This window comes from Python bivittatus, unplaced genomic scaffold (assembly GCF_059951505.1).
Source record: "Python bivittatus isolate LINGU-HERP-01145 unplaced genomic scaffold, Pbiv_v1 ctg000980_np1212, whole genome shotgun sequence".
In the NCBI taxonomy this organism is placed as follows: Eukaryota; Metazoa; Chordata; class Lepidosauria; order Squamata; family Pythonidae; genus Python; species Python bivittatus.
In genome coordinates, this window is record NW_028277125.1 from 15,834,865 (window position 1) to 15,857,036 (window position 22,172).

Genomic DNA, 22,172 nt, shown 5'->3' on the forward strand with positions numbered 1-22,172 from the left:
GAATTCCAAAAATGTGCAATTGTAAATGTGCTTACTAGGGAGTGATTCTTACTGAATGCAGCAGAAAGAACTTCCTTCTGAGTAACTCTTTAGACTACAATGTAAATATAGCAATGACGGCAAGCTCTTTTAAAAAGATAGCAGTATGTTCCATCAACATAGTCAACTGTTGACTAGTTTTTGAAACCCAGTTGCAGGGTTTGTTACATTTTAGATATTAAAAACATATGCATTATGTATGTACTTAAGGCTGCATTTCGTTGTATAACAGAGCAGGGTGAAAATATCAAATGCATCTTTAGTGTTCGTGCCAGAATTAGATTACTATAGGGAATTTTGTCTGATTTGCATTACAAAAGTCATGTTTTACTTTATCTTGCTATATTCTGGAAACAAACACAATAATTATTATATAGTCATACAAGCATACAGCATATATATATATATATATATATATATATATATATCAACAAACTTTCTCAAACCTTTTAAAATATATAGATGTGCAGCTAGCATGTACAAAGGTTTAAAAATATTTTAAAAGTTTATGGTTTTTTACATGTATGCAGGCTCAGCAATATGGACTGTCCGTTTAAGTAATAATTTTCATGTTTTTGAAGATACACTGAAGCTTAAGCTTAGTGAATTTATATTGATATCAATTTCATTTAGAGCTCAGATCTATCAAACATTTATTACAACCAGTCTTTTTCAGTGACGTCCATTTAAAAAAAAAAAGCAAAATTTCATCCCAACCTAAAAAAATATTTACCCAGATGCTAGTGCTTTTGTTGTTATTATTTAAGTCCATTTATTTCAGTGGATTTAATAACTGCTAACACTGATTTAGGACCACATGATCCTGCAGTTCTCAAACAACTGTTTTAACTGGTTTACAGATTAGACTGAGAGCCATTGATATACCTCTTACAAGGCTCCAAAAACAGAACTGTGCCACTAAAGGTGAAGTTGAAGATTTTTGTATTTGAATTTACATAAGAGCTATACATTTAGAAAGAATGATTATAACATATTTAAGTATCTCACCCATAAATAGGAAGATTACAATTATTTAATCTGGGTGGACAGTTCTTCTGATAAAGGATGCATTTAGACAGAGGATGCCCATTTTTTACAGCCCTTTAAATAAAATAAGATATGTAGTACAGTCTTCTGGACCGTGCTATTGTTCTTAGTAAGTGGAGGATAGCTTTCAATGCTATTATACTCATGGAAATTGATAATTTCCCTGCTGGTTTTCAAAGTAACTCCCATGGGATGGGATATTCTTCTTATGTGTAGAGTAGCAGTCAACAGTGACTCCATGATTAGAAATCAGTAGAACTTACAGAGGTCTACACTCTGCTGCTCACTCTCTCAAATCTCTGGGTTTGGTTTCTCCTTGCTGTTCTTGCCTTATACCTTGTATTCTATGGACATGCTAGCAAGGACAGGATGAGGAAACAGAATGTGATCTTCCACTTCCTTTATACTTCCCCAAGAGTTGCTACAAGGACCATGAGGGGAAGTGGGGGCCACTGGGTTTACCTTGCCAATGGAATTCTCTAACTCTGGGACTGACCCTAGAAAAGCATTATATAGTCCTACATTGGAGTGTTCCTTTCCTTAAAGCATTTGGCAAGAATACTATTTTCTTTGTGTAAAGAAACAGAGTTACAAATGTTCGTTGTTTAGCAAGCCAAACATGATTTTGAAGAAGAGTAGGTGACACAAAAATTCAAGGCTGGAATTGGCTACCAAGTTACCCCTTCCCTGGTTCTTTGAATTATGCATATATATAGCCGTCTTTTCTTACTTATCAACAGTGACTCTGTGCTCATGGAGAAGCCAAAGCAAACTTTCTAGAAAGCTTGCAGAGATGAGAGCTGATGGACACCAGATGTCAACCAATTCCAGAGGCATTACCCAACTACAAGAAAAGCTGCCTTTCTTGTATTGGTCAATTTACAGCCCTCAAAAGTGGAGTAGTGAAAATGGCATCCATTACTGACTGTAACATGCAAGCAGTTGATACAAGTGAAAGCAGACTTCAAGTGGCCTCCAAATATTTTGGACTTCAGTAATCATAATCCTAGGAAACCTTGTAACTTACTCCTGCTTTATAGAGGTTGTTTAGGATCAAGTTCCAGGTCTTGCATTGGCTGTTTCTGAGGAAGGACTCTGTTTCCAAAACTGAAAGAAATTTTTCAGAAAGATTATGTAATTGCAAATCCTACTAGTGCACATTGAGAATATTTGGACAGCTAAGCTTTAATAGGCACAACCATACAGGCGTGTTGATATAAGTGTAAAGATATGTGTTGATGGGAGGTTATCTAAAAATCTTGTAAACATTTAAGAATTAATAGAAAAGATTAAAGATACCTAAAGTGGAACTGCTAAGCTGTAATTCACTTAGTGGTTTCTGGCAATTCCTTGCTTTTTTTTTTTTTTTTGAAACATCATTAGAATAACAGAGGAAAATTCACTTTGAATTTTACTCAAGGTAGCATTCTGTCACTAAAGTCTTCCAAGAACATCTAATTGTTAAACACTCCCTTTCTTAAACACTCCCTTTTTCTTGAGGGAGAGTTTGTTGACTGAGTTTTATCATGCTATATAAAGACGGATATGTGTCACAAATAGCAAAAGCCACAATTGATATTTATCGTATTATTTCTCAGAATTTAGCAAGTGACTCAGATTTGGTCCCAACACATCTGGGGAGCTCCAGGTTGTGGAAAGCTAGGGTAAGATCAGACGAAGGAGATGGAGAAGAATTACAGGAGAAATCCATCTCTGGTGGCTTTAAAAATGTGATTCTGTGCTGTCCTACAGCACAGAAAGGCAAGCAAGGCTAATCTCTGAATTCACATATATAATAGCCTTCTTCAACCTGGGTATCTTCCAGATGTAGATCTCAATTTCCAGAATTTTCAGCAATGGATATGCAAGCTGGGGGTTGAAGTCCACACTTCAGAATGAATCTCTATACACATGTGAATTTGGAGGTCAGCCTCGTTTATCCACCATGTAAGAGTGCATTGGAGTGTGGCCTTGGCCACTACAGTTGCAAATCATTTAGTAAATAGTAAAGTAGGAGATAATGGGATGTATCCCAGAATCTTTTAACAAAGAAAGAATATCATTTCCAAATATTAATTTGCCTAATACAACTAATAAATAAAGCCAGTATGATACAATAAATGCTTAACTTGAGAGATCTTTGTTTAGATTCTCTGCAAAATTTACTTGAGCAACTGTTTCTTAGTCTACCTACTATTCAGGATTGTTGGGAAGATTAATTGGCCACTCTGAATGTGTGGAATATAAATATGAAAAACTGAAAAGAGGAAATCATTAAAAGAAAATTTATAGTAAGCTCGTGAATCAGATCCAGAAGTACAGTCAGAATAAAGAAATAGAAAATCATACTTTCTATTGTTTTCATTATATTAAGTAATCTCTGGCACCCCCAGCTCTGCCTATGATTGGTCAGTCCTGTATTGGTCCCAAACTCCTAGATACCATAGACTTTAAGAAAGGTGTGGTTAAATTTCCAACCATTTTAAACTTCAGCTCCTGTCAGCTATGTTGAGCAGGTTTGATGGTAACTCATTGTGGGAAATAGTGTCTAAAACATCAGAGAGACACCAAGTTGTTTACTGTACCTCTGAAGATAAGACCATCTTTCCCATTTCTGCCCATTCATTGTACCTTAATCAAACAAAAGCATTTCATTGACTAAAACATCTATTTCACTAAATCCCAGAAGATTAGAGATTTTTAGTGGCGTTATTGGCTGCCTTGCAATTTTACCAATCCTTTATCACTGGAGAATCATAAAATTCTCAGCTTTTCTTAAAAATACTAACTTTTGTTATTGTGGTTCAGCTGTTATGTGGCAATTTTAATCTGATTTCCCATTTGTAGTATTTTATAGTTTAAGTGTTTTATCTTGCTGTTTTGATTATGCTGCATTTTTAAAGCATAATAACCTGTTTTTCAAAAGACTTAACAGCCAAGTTTAGAGAAGGTGTGGCTTAGAAACTGTTAATGGCTGTAGATAGGTATCTGGCCAAGTGTTTACCTGTGCACAGTGCATTCAAGGTAGGTTAGATGGCTGCTGTTGGGGCCAATATGCCATGTCATATTGTAGCTAAGAGCAAAGATATCTCTTCCTCCTATACAATTCCTATACAATGAGCTACAGTGCAGATCCAACCCAGTCTGACTATGTTCACAAAGGTGGTTGGAGCAAACTTTTACCTTCCGAGTCTGTGGTGAATACCTGGAGGACTTCATTGACTTAGGGCAGTGTTCTTCCTCAACCTATGTCAGGCAGGTGAGTGAGGCTACACAATCCACTCTTCTTGGCCTGTATTGTCAATGGTTTGCTGGATCAGGCTAGCTATTTCAGCATTCAGTTTACAATGACAACCAGCCAGATCCCTTTGGAATTTTATAAGCAAGGAAGTAATCATAACACCAAGATAAAAATAAAGGCCTGATTCACATATTGCACTAAGCCCTCCTTTGTTTAATTATAATTTGTTGAACCAACCACAATGGCTAAACATACCCAGTGCGTTAAGCTGTAAACCATGGCTTGAAGATCACATAATAGAGCTTGTCAATCCAAAATCAACCAAATTATATCATGGCTTGATGAGTAATTGTATCTTCCTCTGGAGGAAATACAGAAATGGAGCTTTATAATCAGGGGCATGAATTAAGATTCAGTACAGACTTCCATCAGTTGCTTGTGGTAAGGTATCAATTTTGGGAAATATCCTGAGTGAATCGTACATATTCTCTTTTCTTCTTGTTTGTCTTGTATTGCTTTGATTCAGTCCTAAATGCTGTTTTGAACATGGGACTTGAAAGATGTTAGCATCCAATGCCATACACGATTGTACATTCAGTGACTTGGCATCTAGAATTCCCTGTTGCTAGTGGGAAAACCAAATTTATGTATTCTTTGGATTTGAAAGAATATCCTTGGAAAACCTGTATCATTCCTCCTGGGGACAGAAGAGTCGAAAATATATTCTTGCACTAACAAAGGACAATGTATGCCCTCTCCATGTACAAAATCCAACCGGACTGATAGCTGAACCTCTCTCCAGCACTGCAACAGTGTCTTTTTTGCAGGTGAGGGCATAAAGTAATTTAGGAGTTATAAGGTAGATGCAATGGTGGCAGAACTCTGTAAAGGCTGATTTGCTCTCAAATCCGTAAGGTAAAAGGAAGTCAGAGGTGGTAGCCAAGCTTTTGAAATGTTGACTTACCTCCGACAACATATAGGGGAAAGGAGTTCAGATTTAAAGAACAAAAGATGGGCATGAGTGATATGAATTCCTACTTGTTCTGCCCACTGCTTGTTTCCTTGTGTAATTTGTCCCAGCAACATTCACTTCTGAAACTGCTTCCAAGTTGATTACTTGCAGTAGTTTGGGAGGGAAGCTTAACATCCCCACCTGTTACAGAAAGTTGTGAGCTCAAGGCAGGGAGAAATTATGCTCTCCCCTTATATCAGCTTTTGAACATTTGGAACTGATGTGTTCCAAATGCAGCAGAGGACCTGTTTGGGGAGAGCCAAATCAAAGCAATGTATTTGTGAGTCATTGTGCCAGCTTTCTGTTTCAGGCAGTGCTGTTGAAATCCTAGCCCTGTGATGACATTAAGACCACAGGCGGCCTCCGGACTGTATGTCTGGTGGACTGATTCTTCTTCCCTTACATCAAGGAAAAGGAAGGATCGAATACAGTCCTGTTCTTCACTGAGACCTGTTTCCCTGTTTCTTAATGATAGCACCAGAGAACAGCATGTACCAGAAAACAATTTAGCCCATTGCACCGAGCCAGTTTTTTTTCTTTCCTGTCCAGGATTTGTAAAGTGTAAAATGGGCTGCCCTAGGGAGGCATAAAGACACAACTCCCTCAGCTCAAATTAATTTTGCATTTTGAATAGACAAGGAAGTGGGAGCGTTAACACTATTATCATTTCTCTCTGTCTCTCTTCTCATACCCCATGACCTGGAAAGCCGATGGCCACTTTTAAACCACATATGAATTTTATTCACAGGATAGACAGCAGGAAACAAGATGTGTTCCCATCGTTGCTAGGTTTATGTTTGCATTATAAATACAAGACGCAAAAAGGAAGAAAGGGAGCAGTATACTGTAGGCTTCAGGTATGAAAATGTTTTAATACTATGCCAGCTCTTTAAAATTAAATTTCACTTTGAATTGTTACGTTTTCCCCACTAGAAGCTCTAGAAATCATAGGAATAGATTCTCAGGAACCTTAGAGGTTAACCAAATCAGTTGAAAGTTCATATAAGATTGCAATTCTGTTCTCAGTATATGTTTGCTGAGATTAAATATCCAAGGGGCAGATTTTTATATTCTGAATGGTAATCTCAGAAGACAGAAAAAGGAGAAAGTTGAATGAATAAAAAGGAGTTGAAAACTGTTATAACCTAATTGTTGCTATACCCTTGAACAAGAAATTTTCAGTGGAGGCCCTTTCCCATTGTTGCTACTGCCTATTCACTTGCTCTTCCTGAGGATGTGTCCTCCTTTTCAGAGGACAATTCTCTAATTCTCTAACCAAAGTCCAAGTCTGATTCATAAATAATCCCAAGAAAGAACAGCAAGGACTTTGAGGGGCCCTATCCACAGTTAACACTGGGACAGCAAGCTGAGAGGCACACTGATAATCTGGTTAGAAGTACTACATTGCAATTTAAATTATTGTCTGAACACACAACTATAAACACAAATTAGCATGTGAAAAAATTAAGCAAAATTAATTTGTTATGCTTCTTTATTGGCAAGGTTTTTCCTCTTTTTAGTGATGATTAAATAACCGTCTTACTTCTCCCTTCATGCCCAATCAGTGCTACCTTCCAGAGCAGTGTTTTCAACCTTGGCCACTTGAAGATATGTGGACTTCAACTCCCAGAATTCCCCAGCCAGCATGGCTGGCTGGGGAATTCTGGGAGTAGAAGTCCGCACATCTTTAAGTGGCTAAGGTTGAAAACACTGTTCCAGAGAGACAAGAGATGGCAGGTAAAGAGTGTTGGAGGTTAAAGCGTTCTGTCAGTGCCATGAGAATTGCTGAGACCAGGAATATGACCTGATCAAGGATTACTGAAGCAGGCTTCATAACTATAACACAAAGGAATCGTGTTCTTTGACTCTCCTTCTGGTTGGTGCTAGGATTTCCCTATCACTATAATGGTATTTCTTGTAAATACATTTCCTCTTGGTTATAGTTATAAAATCTGCTTCATTAATTCTTGCTCAGGTCAGATTCCTGCTCTCAGGAATGCTCACACACTCAGAGAAGGCTTCAGTCTCCACTAGAGAGTGTTCTCCTTCTTTCACTGCTTTGAGTGGGGTAATTGACGAACCAAGAGCTAGTGAGGAGGAGGAAACTAACAGACGCCCTCCTTATTACTGATGCTAGGCCAAAAGTCTTTCCTAAAAGTTGTCTTCTCTTTAGAAAGAAGTTTCTGGTTTTCTTCCTCATCTTCAAGGGTAACTTAACATTGTCCTTAAGCTTACTCTACTGGGGCAAGCTGGCAGAAGTTTACTTATGTTCTGGTTTTCCTGTTAGGTGTCTGCCCATCATTCAGCAGCCTTCCTGCTTGCCCTTTCTTCCTGGTCTGAAAAAGCTCAGTGGGATGAAGTTCCCTCATGTTATATCTGGGAAAGGAACTGAGGTGTGGAATCTACAGATCAACAGAGATTTAATAATGAAAAGACAGGAAGTTTGCATACATCCTATGCCACCTTGTGACTAATGTAATTTGCAGAACATCATACCCCTGTCATAAGATTTTTTTCCCCTTCCTTTGGGGAAAAATACATAAAAAGCAATTCCTTTTCTATCAGATCAAATGAAAATGGTTTTAAAATGGCAAATGAATGTTTAGCACAGCACAAGGGAAGGGAAGTTTTGAGACAGACCTGTTGAACTTTGTCTCAATCAAGCTCTGCATTAAACGGTGCCCAGGCTAATATTTGAATTTCTTGAAGATGGCAGAGATGCATACCAGCATTCTAAAAACAGCTCTCTCAACAAGATTAAAAGGGTGAGTTAGATGAGAGAACATGGAAATTCTTTGCTACATTAAGCAGGATTTTCCTGAGACGTGGAAACGAATTGCCACTTAGCTCAGCCAGCAGAGTGAGATAAAAGTATATAAAAGAATTCAGATAAAATATTGTAGAACTTCCTTGAAGCAGTGTAATAAAGAATTACCAGAAAACATCAAAACGAGCAAATCTCTCTAGTCTGGTGTATATGTCTCTGTGTTGTACATCCTCCCCTTTCTCTTTTTAGATAGTTCAGGAAGATAGTTTTCTCTGCTATTGAATTTATTATAACTTCCTGGATAGGCTGAAGGTCTTTCATAATTCACACTTCTGTCCTTCTTTACTCATGCCAAATATAGTCTCTCATGCTTAAATAAAGCTTTCCAACTAGGGAAAATTAACTGCAAAGGTTCCTCTAGATTTTTGCAGTAAAGAAAGCATATTCTCTATTTTCTTCCCCTTTTCCCTTCTCCCTCTCTATAGTATATTACAATTTATTATTGTACTCTCATCTTAACTCTGTCAAGTTAATATACATGAATGTTCTCAAGGAATATTAATTGCATCCTTCAAATTCAGAATTTTGAAGGTTAAGCTTCTTTAAAAACAAGATTCTAGTCCTTAAATCAGGTTTGAAATGGAATCTCAGAAGCTGGATGTCTAGTAAATCTGAGAATAAATGCCTGCCAATCTGGAAGAAGAATCTCTAAAATTCCACTTATCCACAGTCAGAGTCATATTTGTTGAAATATAGAAGTCATGTTGAAATATAGAAGATTTGGGACAGTAGTGAATCCTCCCAAGAATTGCTGTTCTGTCCATATCCCTCCAAGAGAACAGCATAAAATTATCCATGAAGTCACAAAAACTCCATAATAGTATCTAGGGACCTGCAGACCTATTTTACCTTGGCTAGAAGTATTCATGACCACTATCAGGAGAGTACTGGGTAAAAATGGGATTTATGGGAGAATAGCAAGACAGAAGCCACTGCTTGTGAAGAAGAATATTGATTCTCTTCCCAAGTTTTCCAAAAAGCACCTGGGTGCTTCTGGAGGAACAGATGTTGAAATGTTCAGGCCACATGAGTATTGTTCTGTTTGGGAGAAACCGAGCACTGTGTTCCACAATAAGAACCTCTTACCAAGCATGGAGATGGTAGTGTTTTGGCTTGGGGATACTTTAGGTCTCATGACTTGGGTGACTTGTCATCATTGAACGAAGCACGACATCTGCTTTGTATCAGAAATTTCTATAGGAGAATATCAGACCTTCCATCCATCAGTTGAATTTGGAGCACTGGTGGGTGGTACAGCAGGGCAGTGATCCCAGTCTTGTAAGCAAATGTACAAAACAAAACAAAAATCAGTGAAAAAGAAGGGAAAAAAACAACAGTAGCTTAGAACAACTAAGTCAAAGTCCAGGTCTAAATCCTATTTTAGCAGGACTTGCAGTGACCAGTTCATCCTAGAAAACCTTCAAATATTATAGAGTTGAAGGCATGAGGAATGGGTCAGAATTTCTATACAACAATGAGGGAGATAGATCACCTATTGCAATTAAAGATGGAGAATCAGCTGAATCTAAAAGTTTGATTACTTTTTCACTCTGGAACATCACGTGCTGGGTGGCTTGACTACAGTAATGAAAATAAATAAAAGAAGGACCTAACTTTAGTGTAACTTATTCTCTGAGACTCTCTTTATATATCATTAAGACTTACATGAACCACTGGTAAAATTAAGTGACAAATCTATTCAAATATTCAGAAAATCTGAAAGGGGATAAATACTTTTTCATAGAACTGTTAAAAAAAAGAGACAGGTAATGTATTCTACTATATATTCTCTATTGATTTTCTGTATTCTATATTGATTTATTTGATATGGATTTTAGGCCCATTAGGATATAATTGGCAAAATCCTTTTTAATTCAGTGTTACGTTATATAGGTTTTTGTTTTATTTTGTATGCCAAAAATGGTAAGTCTAGGGAGTTTTTTTCAGGTAACGGAGGAAATAAATTGCATTCTTCTGTGGCCAGCAGGAAAATGTAGTGAGCTCATGAAGAATGGATAGATAACTTAATGTGTGAAGATGGACAGAAGGTTAGGTTTTTTTTACCAGCCAGCTTCACAAACCTTTCTGGTTGTCTCAGCCCTGTGATGTTAGGGTTAGCTGTAGAATTACATATGTAATTGTTTGTATAATAGCAGCCCAAGGATGTATTCTGTCTTTAAAGGGGGAACAGGGAATAACTATCTGGCTCTGTCTCCTTGATAGGAAGAAACCTTTATCGGATTCATACACTAGCCATGCAATTTCAGTGGGTCATGATGCTTTGTCATGAGATCCAGAGTTGAAATGGTCCCTTCTGTCTTACTAGAGAACCTTCTAAAGAAGTTTTAATGTCGCCATTCACCATACCAGTTCTTCCCTTCCGAGATCACTAGCTGATACTGTCTAAAGCAGATCACTTTATTATGCAGCTCTGAATGGCTCAGAAATAAGGAAGAAGGAAATTTTTTTTGAACTTATTTGAATTTTTCTGATTTTACATTTTTGAAAGTTTGTTATTCAAAATTTGCCATTTAAAAATTTGCAGATTGGTAGCAATTGAAATTTAATTTGGGAAAAGGCTGGATAAAAATGCATGTATTCATGAACATGAAGTAAGATGTATTATATTAAGGAAAACTACTTGCAAAAATTGTGTGCATTTGATAAAATCGCAAACAAAATGAGTCTGGAGAAACATGCATCAGAAAACATACAAATGTGTAATTTTTGAAAAAAAGGTTTGGGTTTTTTAATTAAAGAAATCTTACATATGACAAAGTAAACTTGACGCATTTTGAGAAATGAGAAGAATCAAACTTGACCCATTCTCTAACTGAGAAACTAAGAGAAAGAGAAATGGACAAATTTGCCCATTCTTTCCCAAACAATTCACATAGATTTTTGCACAAAAAGAGCAACCAACTACCATTTTCACTCTCAGCAACATAGTAGAAGGGTCCACAAGCAGCACTGTCATGTAAGATAGTAGAACACTTGCTTTGCACACTTGCACAGAGGGTCAATTCTTCACAAACTAGAAAAACATCTGTCTGAAATTCTGGGGAGCTCTCCCAGCCAGAGTTAAAAATACTAGCCTAGGTGATTGTGTGTTCTGATTTGGTTTAAGGGAGTTTTCTATGTTCCAAAGGCCTGAGGGATAAGACAGCAAAAGAGCAATATTGTCCATTGGCTGAAGCAACAATAAGTGATGACTTGCTTGTGGAGATGGCCTGTGATAGATGAATAATCAGTACAGACAGACATTTTTCTTTGCCCAAGGTCAGCTCCAAACACAATACCTTTCAGCACACTGTTGTTTATCCAGCACTATAAACTCTGGCTTTTAACCTTTGGGACTTGACTTGAAGCCACAGGAAGGGCTAAAGGAAGCCATCAAATCTATTGTATGTAACCTGTGCATTTTGCCCTCATTCTTCCAACCTTTGGAAGTCAGCAGTTCAGCCATGTCCTCAGCTCATCAGCGCATAACTTACTTTTCTCTTTCAAATGCACCAAGGCCATTAGATTTCTGGAGAAAAGTCAAATTTAAATACATTTATCTTAATAAATGGAAAAGCAAGTGCTGCTTAAAGCAAATATTCAGTGCATGCAATGTTGACATCAAATTTATTTTCAGGACTTAAAAGCTGGCCTTACTTAAATCTGTCTCAGCCTTGGATCAAATGAATGTGGTTGTCCCAACCTGGCCCCTAGTGACTCAAAGTCCACATCACCCATTCACAGCCTCATTTGTCACAATTGGCAGTATCTCCTCATGAGAAAATGATTAGAGGAGCCTGGCCTGTGTGGAGTTGGATCGAGGTGCGTTAGCGGAGCTGCATGGGGAAGCATGCTCAAGGTCTGCCCTTGCTCCAGCAAGACTTGCTCAATTTGAATCCCGTTTTTCGTAAGCCAAATCAGTTCCAGGTTAAAGCGGAGAATGAGTTTGAGCTCATTTAACACAGCACTCATGTGTTTTATGTTCAGTTGCCTTTGCAAAAGCTTGGTGGGTGAGCCTCAAAGCATTACTTGCTCTTTCTTTGCCTCATATCCATCATGGAAACAGATTTTGGATATTACTCTGAAAAGCAGTAATAATAAAAACAATAGCAACCACAACAACTAAAGGAGCTGGCGATGAAAGTACATTTTTTGGGGAAAAAAATTAAGCCAGCCTTTCCCAACCCAGAAACTACAAATCTGATCATCCCATGATAATGAGGGCAACGGGTCTTATAATTCATCATGTCCGAAAATGCCAGGTGAGGAAGCCTGCGCTAACTGGATTAGCTCTTGGAGAGAAAGGTTGAGTAATGGAAGGAAGAGGAGAGAGAAAGAGGTGATCTGCATGCATAGTTTCTGCCCAGATAGAAAATGCATGAATTGAAGAGAAGTGTGAACTATGAAGGAAGATTTTCCCACCTCTCTTTCCTTAGTGAAACCTGCTTTACATTCCCACCCTTGTGTGGAGGGCATCCTTCAGTCCTGTTCTGAAAGCTGTGCTGCTGTTTCAACACCATACCTGATCCCAAAATTCATTCCAGAGGTGGTGGTGGTGGTCAATGGATCCCTTTAATATAAGTATTACTGTTCTTCTTTTTTTTTTCCATTACCTTATGATAATGTAATAAATTTCAAAATAAAGATCCATACTTGTCATGATAGCAGAGTTATTATAGCTCATTTTAATTATGTCTTTTCTGCACAATTAAATGTGATATGGGATGGTAAAAAGATAAGGTTTCCTCATTCTTTCCATGAATGCTGGCTGAATTGTGCTCATGAATCCATGGGAAGAAAAACATCATGATTTTGTAATTATTCTGGATTAATTTGCTCTATTTTGATTTGAAGTATAATTACTTGTAGTTAAGACTTAATCAGAAAGGGGAACTGATTTCTAAAATGAGGATCCTAGGTTGTGTTCATAAAGTTCTTGAAATACGTAGCCAAGGATGGGGCATGGTTGCCAACCTTTTACCTGATTCTTATAGCTATGCCTTAAATAGAAGTTTTGAACAGCAAACAGTATCAGGTGACACTGAGCTCACTGCCATGAACAACTTGATTTATACAAATCAAGCTTCTGATAAAAACAGCTAATAGAAACTAATGATGCAAGGTTGTGATTAGTATTAGTATTATCCATTTCAAGCTGATGTGGTGGATTGTTATCCTAGAGGGGAAAAAAATGCTTATTCTGCTTTCTTAGCCATTTATTGAATTAGTGTCATGTAGCCAATCTTATGTATTTATCAGAGCAAGACTTCCTTTATTATACTAGGATCACAGACATATTCTTGGGACTACAGATATGCAATATGCTTTTCTGATGTCAAGAGTGGGTCCCTTTACGACTTAAAGTTAAGGCTTCAAAATATGATCTACAATGTTGTACAAAAACTGGATGGTCAGTCAACTTTCAGCCAAACAAACAGTGGAGCAATTAATACGTTCTTCACCCCATGGCATCTGTGGAACTGAGGTGACCTGTGACTTATAGTCACACTAAACCTATTATGAGCATTCTGACTGAACACTCTTCATATTAGCTTTTGGTAGTTGTCAAAAACTCCAACATTTTTGAGTCGCTGCAATCAGATGTCAAAATCCTGCCTTTGCCCTGTTGTGGATTGCATCGGGTGAGTGGTTTCTCTTGATGATCCCACAAATCTGTCATACTATAATATATTTATGCACTTACTATTTTGTCTAAATACCTGATGCTTTGACTTCCTGCCTGTCCAGCTTTCAGATTAAATTACATTTAGCCAGAGTTCAAGAATATGTGAAAAAAAGCACAGGAGATCCAGCTGTCAATGGCAAAAGTTACATCGAGGCCTTGCCTTCTCTCCTTTTTGATTTGTGCAGCATAGAGTTGAACAGAAGCAGACCTAAAAAGTCTGCAATATCATAGTGTTTCCTCTCCTTTAAAAGGAAAACAAAGCAGGAAAAAAAAAAACCCACCCTTTTTGGTGTACGTGTTAAGGCACCATTTTTCTTTGTGAGACCTTGCTGTGAAGTTCTAATATGTCACCATTCAAATGTCAGCAGGCTGTTGGAAAGGAAGCTAATAACTTAAACCTTTGAGAGCTGCCAACAAGAGAGGTAATTCAGATTGTAGAGAGAATGCCATTGTGTTCTTGGGGGAAATAGATTTCCAGAATGAAACACGCTACTTGGAAGCATTTATCTTTTGTGTGAGTGTGTGGAAAGAGGAGGTTGGGGGGGAGGGAATATATATATTATGAACCCAAAAGATGGTTTGGCAAAGATAGCTCTGAGGGAGGAAAAGGGAGTTGAGAAAAGTGGGAGTGAAAGGTCCAGAAGCCCACCGTTTCTGTTTTTATTGGGAAAACACGAATAGCTTACAGTAGTCAGCCTGCTTGTTTTATGATTGATGCTTTTTTTCCCCCCATATAATTTTCGATTTTTGAAAAGCAGTCAGTGTGTGGAAATCTGATACTAATACTCAGATTCCTCCTACGTATCCCCAACATTACTGCTATGACTTGCCATCCTCAGGTGGCTGAACTGCTGATGAAAGAAAGAAAGAAAGAAAGAAAGAAAGAAAGAAAGAAAGAAAGAAAGAAAGAAAGAAAGAAAGAAAGAAAGAAAGAAAGAAAAAGAATCTGCAGTATTCCTCATTAAGATCTTTGTAGATTTGGGGTCTCCCTCCTTGCCTTCCACCCCACCCCCAAAGCACGTGTAGTTGTGGTCAGGCCTTGTCTCAGAAAATAAACAATTGTGTTTTAGAGCCACCTACTGGAGTTTTGCAAGAATTACATGATACATAATGGGATTTTTTCCCCTTGTATTCAAATTGGATTTTTGCCATTGGTGTTGGTGACAAAATACCTCTGTCTTTCCCTTCATTTTTGAAAAGTAGAACTTTTTCTCCTTATTTCTGTTTTTTTCTCTCCCTGTACTTGCTTTCACTCAGTTTTAATAACAGCAGCAAAATATACCTCCTGTTAGGCTTAGAAAGGTATTGCATATTTTCTCTCCATAAGAAAGGATGGGGAATAGCCATCTAAGGCTTTCTGTTGAATGGAAGAATCTCTCTATTATAGCAGCTCTTTTGCTGAAATAGACTTGAGGCTTTGCCATGAGAAGGTCCAGTAAAATATTGCTGTAATGCCACTTGAACCTTGCATTTTTTCTTATGTTAGAGAACCTTGAGATGTTGTTGGACTGTAACTCCACATCAGCCCCAGATAATATGGCCTGTGGTTAAGACATGTAGTCCAACAACATCCCCTGATGTTGTAAAGTTTCTAGCCTACTCGTATACATCCATATAAAGTTTCTAGCCTACTCATATACATCCTTTCATGGCAACTTACAGTTTTTTGTAAGATTTATAAACCACCTTACTCCAAAGGCTCTGTAGAGGTCGTTTGTCATTTGCCTTCTTCCAGAATGTCTCTGTGTGTGTATTGAATTTCCTGGTATTTCCTGGTGGTTTCCCATACAGCCCTGCTTAACTTTTTGAGATCAGTCAGGGTTGACTAGATGCTACCATCTAGCTGGTCAGATAAGAAGAATTTGTATTTGAATGTATTAATCTCCTTGTTTGGCTAACCAGCAAGAAAGTAGGCTTTTTCCAATGAACTGCTTGGGTAGCCCCTATTATAGGAAGATATGTGATTTGTTAATAAACATTCACAATATTATGATTATCACACAGCCCAATTCTGAACGTGTTTTGTTCAGAATTGGGCTGTGTGATAATTTTTTGTTTTGCATTGGCTTACATTTTCTATTTTAAGATTTTCTCAAGTTACCTTATACGGAATCAAACACTTCTGCATGAATCCTACCATGGTACACTTATAAGGAGCAGTAATTTCCAACCAGAGGTTACTCCAAACTTTGGTACCTTATTCTATGGAATACTGAAGACTCCCAAGACAACATATGATCTTCCAGCTCCAATTAACGTACTGCATCTCTGAGCTATAGCTCCTATTTTTGCTCATATCTAGAATTACAACCAAAAAGTTTGTAAAAAGTGGCTCTCACCTTTTCTCTTTCTCTTTGCTTGCCCTTCTTAGTTGTTCACCTGCCATTTTGTCTTTCAGATATACTACAGAGTAGTAAGAGACATTGAAGCTGGAGAAGAGCTTCTTCTGTTCATGAAGACTGACAATTATTTACATGAAGAGATGGCTCCTGACATTCATGGTTAGCAGTTTCTTTTAGCAGATTATCAAGTGCTTACACCAGAAATTCCCTAACCCTTAGAATAAATTTGTCCTGTTGATTGGGAGGAAGCCATCATGAATAACAAATCATTTGCCAACTCATTTGCTTTGCAGAGGAGCGTCAATATCGGTGTGAAGATTGTGACCAGCTGTTTGAGTCCAAAGCAGAACTGGTGGACCATCAGAAATTCCCATGCAGCACACCCCACTCAGCATTTTCAATGGTGGATGAAGAATTTCAGCCAAAGCTTGACAAGGAGAATGACCTCCATGATATGCATGACATCCAGGAATGCAAAGAGTGTGACCAAGTATTCTCTGATGTGCAAAGGTAAGGGCCAGGGATTTTTCTTTTAAGTCAAGCTGTATGTAAGCAATGACTTTTCAACAGATCAAAAGTCACTTTTATACTATAATACTGTATGAACAGATAGCTGCTGTTACATGAGGTGGTCAGTTTTCCTTTGCTGGAAGTCTTCTGACAGAGGTTGGATGGTCATCTCAAAGATGCTGTAGTAGATACTGCACTGAGAAGTGGGTTGGATTAGATGGCCCTTAAGATATCTTCCACATACCTAATTTTGTGCGTAAAAATATGCAGATACTGGGGTTGTAATAATGTTGGGCATCAAATTTACCATTCTGAAAATGTCAGCTTTAAAAGCAAAACCTCATATTTTTCTCTGTTAAAACTCCTTTCATCTACTGGTTGTCCAGATACTTGCACCCTGGATATGGTAGTGTAAGCCTTAGCTATCAGATTCAGTAACCATCTAAGTCAGTGGACTGATTCAATATAAGGTCACTTTGTGTGTTTCTGAGATGTTTCTAGTATGTAGAACTGAAACAATAAGGTGTCAAGAGGTTAGCAAAAAGAACTTCAGTGTCTTGAAAAGGCTTTGCCCATTGCCAAAAGAAGCAGAACTAAGACTTAAGCAGAACTAAGACTAATTTCTTGTCTACGGGTCTCAGCACTCTGCTTTTGTGAATGTCAAAGTTAGCTTGATGCAGAAACTAAGTCCTGCTCAAAATAAATATGTGCTTACTTCAGTCACCTAATTAAAGCTATCTCAGCCAATGAATATATCAATTTTAGTCATTAACTGAATAATCTATACATTGCATTAGGATAAATGTTCATGTGGCTAAAAATAAGATCTGAGATAACAGAAGCAGTTTTTCCATTTTTAGATGAGATAATAATCCTAGTTGCATGCTTTTGTAAATATTTTAAATTTGGTATTTGTTCTACGTAGTATTAATGAGTACTTATACTAAACATTGCTATATTAAGAAAAATAATTAGTAAACCTTTTGGTGAATTAAAACTTGGTCTATATCTATATCATATACTGTATATAAAATGATGGATTATGTATTGAAATACTGATTAATGCTATTTTAATAGCAACCATATGTCATAAATATTTACCAAGACCAGTGATATAAAAACATAATAAATAAAAAATATGTCATAACATTTAGCCACTTATTGTGGGATATATGTATGAGTCCTATCAAAACAATGAATCAGATCTCTCACAATGAGCAAATATGAAAAATGAAATTGGTTCTATTGATTAAGGAGATAATTGGGCCAAGCATTTACCATCCAAATACAGACTTAGGCTAGAGGGAAACAAATAACCTTTTTTCTACTCAACATTTTGAACACATGTCTGAGAAATGTTTAAGCCCTGTCCTTTTCTAGAAAACTCATGGTAACAGATGGGCCTAATGATTCTTTACAATCTTTTGTAGCAATCACAACCCTGAACTTCAGAAGGATCAGAAAGCCACCATAGCTTTGAGCAATATAAAAGCATGTTCTTGCAGATCAGTCTGCAGAATATTATGGGAAAGAGCCATAATATTTTGGCCCCTTTTCTTCCTTTTAAGAGTCATTGCATCAATTGATCATATGGCTGGGAATTCTCAAGAAGGTCAGCTGACTCTTTTGCTGATAATCCATAATTCTTCACCTTTTCCTGTGGCTGCATCACAACTGCAAAATGGTACTTGAGGTTGTAGACATCTAATGTTGATGTATGAAGAAAGGGAAGAGATCAGTGATTTTTGAGAAGGCTTCCTTATAGCACAGTCTTAGCAATTGAGTTAATTTATAAATAACATCCCATGTTTTAAGGTTTGGGGGCACTATTGACCTCAAAAGTAATTTAGGTTCTTGTCCATCATGAAGCCAGAGTCTGGAATGAGAGTTGGAGTGTAAATGAAAACTGATTTTCAGGCAAGAAGTCTCTTCTGAGTATTCAGCTGAGCGCGTCGACTGCTAGAAATTGCATATCCCTAACAGAAATGCAACCTTGAGGAGAGATGTCTGGACTTTACAGAACAGATGGATGATTACTGTACATTTCTTGTGCTTAAAAGCCCCTTCTTCTTTTGGGAAAGCCAGTGAGGGTATTAAAGGCTCAGAACAAAGGCCAGCGGGGGAAAAAAAATCAGAAGAAGAGAAATCATACTTTTCCCAGAAGGAGACGGTAGAAATGAGAAACAGGGCAGCTCCTCTGAAAAACGTTTAAATTATTTAAAAGCCAATACATGACAGAAACAATTCAAGACAGAAAGGTATGAAGAAAATATTCTATTAAAAAAAAATTTGAGCCACAGATGGAATTGCTGGGACAAGCACATATGCTTGGGGGCATTTGTAATTAATAAGAAAGATTCCCAAATGTACCATGAGCTAGCAATGGAATAATAAGGAGAAGGTGACAATAAATTTCAGGTGATTTATTTTAAAAGAAAACAACAGTAATATTAAATAAGGTGAGAATCCTGACTTGTAGCTAAATATGACTGATTGGAGTCCTGAGACCTGAATGAATATAAAAGCAAGAGAAAGGCCTTTGTTTATTAGTGTGTTAAGAGCATATCTTCTTCCACTTTTCCACAAAGAGATTTTTGAACAGTTCACAGCAATTTAGAGCACTAAAGCAGGTAAAATAAAAACAAGCAGAACATGCAGACATGTTCTAATATCAGGCTAGATTAAAACACAATCTAAAAAGTGAAAATAAGATGAAAAGGCCTGGTCTTTACCTGTTGATATAAAAAAGTTAATAATTTTTTTCTGGATTGATTGGATAAAGGACGTCAGGAGGGGCACAGTGAAAATGGAACAGCATCTTTTAGAGGCTGCCTTTGAGACCATCTCCTGCTAATTAAGACATTTTCACATAAAGAAAAGAAATCAAACATGCCAAACATTTTTTTTTTCTATGGGATGATTGAATGGCTAAACGTACAACATCTTTCTTTGTTTCATATCCTGCTTTTCTTCTAGGAGCTCAAGGTAGTTTCACTGGGGTTCTGCTTTTATTTTAACCCCTTAATAGAAATCCTGTGAGACAGTCTGGACTGAGAGACTATGATTAGTCCAACGTCACTCAGTGAATTTCCATGGCTGAGAATGAACAAGAATCTGGGTCTCTCCAGTCCAAGTCGAACACTTTAACCATTACGACAGTTCAACCGTGAGCTACACATATTCGCCTCCATTGCTGACTCTTATCACTATCGAGACAGAAAAAAAGCCTCAGAGAAACTAGAATCAAAGGTGTGATTCAAACAAACAGTTTTAAAAGGGAATCCCCCCCCCCCCCGACTTTATTCTTTAAACAGAAGTTTTATTATTAAAGAATTCTGACACTCCAGGAATGTTTTCCTTCCTTTTTGTTAATATTTCTTTGTTTTTTTCCCCCCTTTAATTAGAATTGAAATCATAAATAAAATGTGTCTTTTTAAAAATAAAGATATCAGGGACTTCCCAATAAAACTTTAAAACTATTAAGGTTAATTAGACCACACGCAGTAAAGAGAGTTTTAATTATTCTCTGATTGATTTTTTCAGTTCTCTGGACTGAAATAACATTTGTTCTCTGTATCTAATTTCTTGGGTGTAATAGGAAAAAAATATATATCCATATTCTGGTCCAATCATACTGAGGCCTCTTGTTATACCTCTACAGCTTGGAAAAGCACATGTTGTCTCACACAGAAGAGCGGGAATATAAGTGTGACCAATGTCCCAAGGCTTTTAACTGGAAATCAAACTTGATACGTCACCAGATGTCCCATGATAGTGGGAAGCACTACGAATGCGAAAACTGCGCCAAGGTACAGTGAATTTGAAGGATGCCTGGGCTGGTTTGTGTTTTAATAGCATTTATAATAGTAGCATAGCCTTTAGCCCTGAAATGCATGGTCAACAACCTCACACAATGTATCTGCTGGACAAAAAAAAAGATAACTTGGTTAGCTTTTTTTCCTTCTTTCAAATAATCTGCCTACCTTAATCCATAAAGTGTCCTTCAAGTTGAGTTCAACTCCTGGTGACATCACAGACATATCCACTCAGTTTTCTTGGCAATATTATGACTTTAAATTAAGTTCGTTTAAGATTACTCACTGATTTTATGTTCCACTTTTTCTTAGAGATCACCCCTGAATATATCCGTAAATATTTTCCCCAAAATGTGAATTCTGTGCAGTAGGTTGGGCTGGGAAAGAGCGAATGCTAAATCATCCTCTAGTCAAATAGGGACTTAAACCTACTTGCCAGTTCAGTCTACCACTTTAACCACTATACTACATTGTAGCTTTGTTCCAACCCATTTACCATGCTTGAAAATTCATGTATATTTTTGTGGATAGAAATGTATGCACTTTTCTGATGTACAGATTTGAAATATTTCACAAGTTCTCAGAATTTTGTAAAAAATGGATAGTAAAATATACTTCTTGTTCTGGTTCACATACAAGGTAGTTTCCATGCCATCCCTATTTTAGGAGGAGTGCGGAGTTGGAATGTTCCTCATGAACTAATGATCCCTGGCTACATAATAAAAGATAAAATACCCTTAAAAAGTCTGGGACAGAAGTTTCTCCTTGATAATGCAAATTTTGTAGGTGAGGTTTTATCAGGGGTTTTGTTTAGTTTTTTCTAAGTGGGACAGTATTCACCTGAAGCCTAAGCTGATTCAGTGGCCTCTAATTCAGCTTGCTAAAAGGATATTTGTATGTATGAGGCCTTGTTAATTTCTGAAATTTAGTGATGGTATTTAGGCAAATGAATAGTTAATTCTTACTAACAAAGCACTGATTGTATCAACAGAAATGCCACAGTATGAATGTCAAAACCATTGGTGTGAATACTGAAACTCAGATGTATGACTTGCTGATGTTTTATGATAAGGACGTTGAGGTGTGCTAAGTTAATTAATGTGTGGCAAGTATTACAAAAAGAAAATTCTAGTTCCATACATTTAAATATATTATACATATATGGCATCGTAGACAGTGAGTCATCTTTTAATGATTCATTGTTATGAGTGAATCATCAAAAAAAAAATGATAAGGAGGGGGAAGAGATTATGGCCGTGGCTCAAATACACAAGAGAGCAAGTCCCACCAGATCAAGAGTTCTTATCTGTGACTCTGTTTGATTAGCATTGGGGCCTGTGGAAGATAACTTTGGGTAATGCTTTCTGATTCAGTGAAAGTGAAACAGTTGCTTAAGACTATAAGGGTAATAGGGACAATTTCTAGGGACAATCTCTTTGTGCCTTAGGGAGCCACAGTCCAAATGATAGGGAAGACTGCTGATCTCCCAGTACTCCAGTTCCTCTGCTTAACAAAACAGAGGGAGAAAAGGCAATCTATGGAGGTAGGTAAGAGCCCCTGAGCATTAATTTAATTATTTGAGCATCCTATAAAGGGCCCAGAGAGCTATACAGTAGGCTTCTGAAGATTGACAGTTTGTTGCAGGAAGGCCCT

At 37.3% G+C, this 22,172-nt stretch overlaps 1 protein-coding gene across 14 annotated transcripts in view; it reads left to right on the forward strand.

Annotated features, from left to right (window-relative positions):
• Window positions 1-22,172, forward strand: part of MECOM (MDS1 and EVI1 complex locus) — a 514,610-nt gene that overhangs the window by 445,277 nt on the left and 47,161 nt on the right. For 12 of the 14 annotated variants that reach the window (XM_088132156.1, XM_088132160.1, XM_088132154.1 and 9 more), the window contains 3 exons: window positions 16,251-16,353; window positions 16,488-16,704; window positions 20,366-20,513. In XM_088132156.1, coding sequence (XP_087988282.1) covers window positions 16,251-16,353; window positions 16,488-16,704; window positions 20,366-20,513 — 468 coding nt within the window. Of the gene's footprint in view, window positions 1-12,602; window positions 12,748-12,783; window positions 13,809-16,250; window positions 16,354-16,487; window positions 16,705-20,365; window positions 20,514-22,172 lie in introns of those variants that run through there. The other 2 variants (XM_088132162.1, XM_088132163.1) reach the window with 2 other exon arrangements.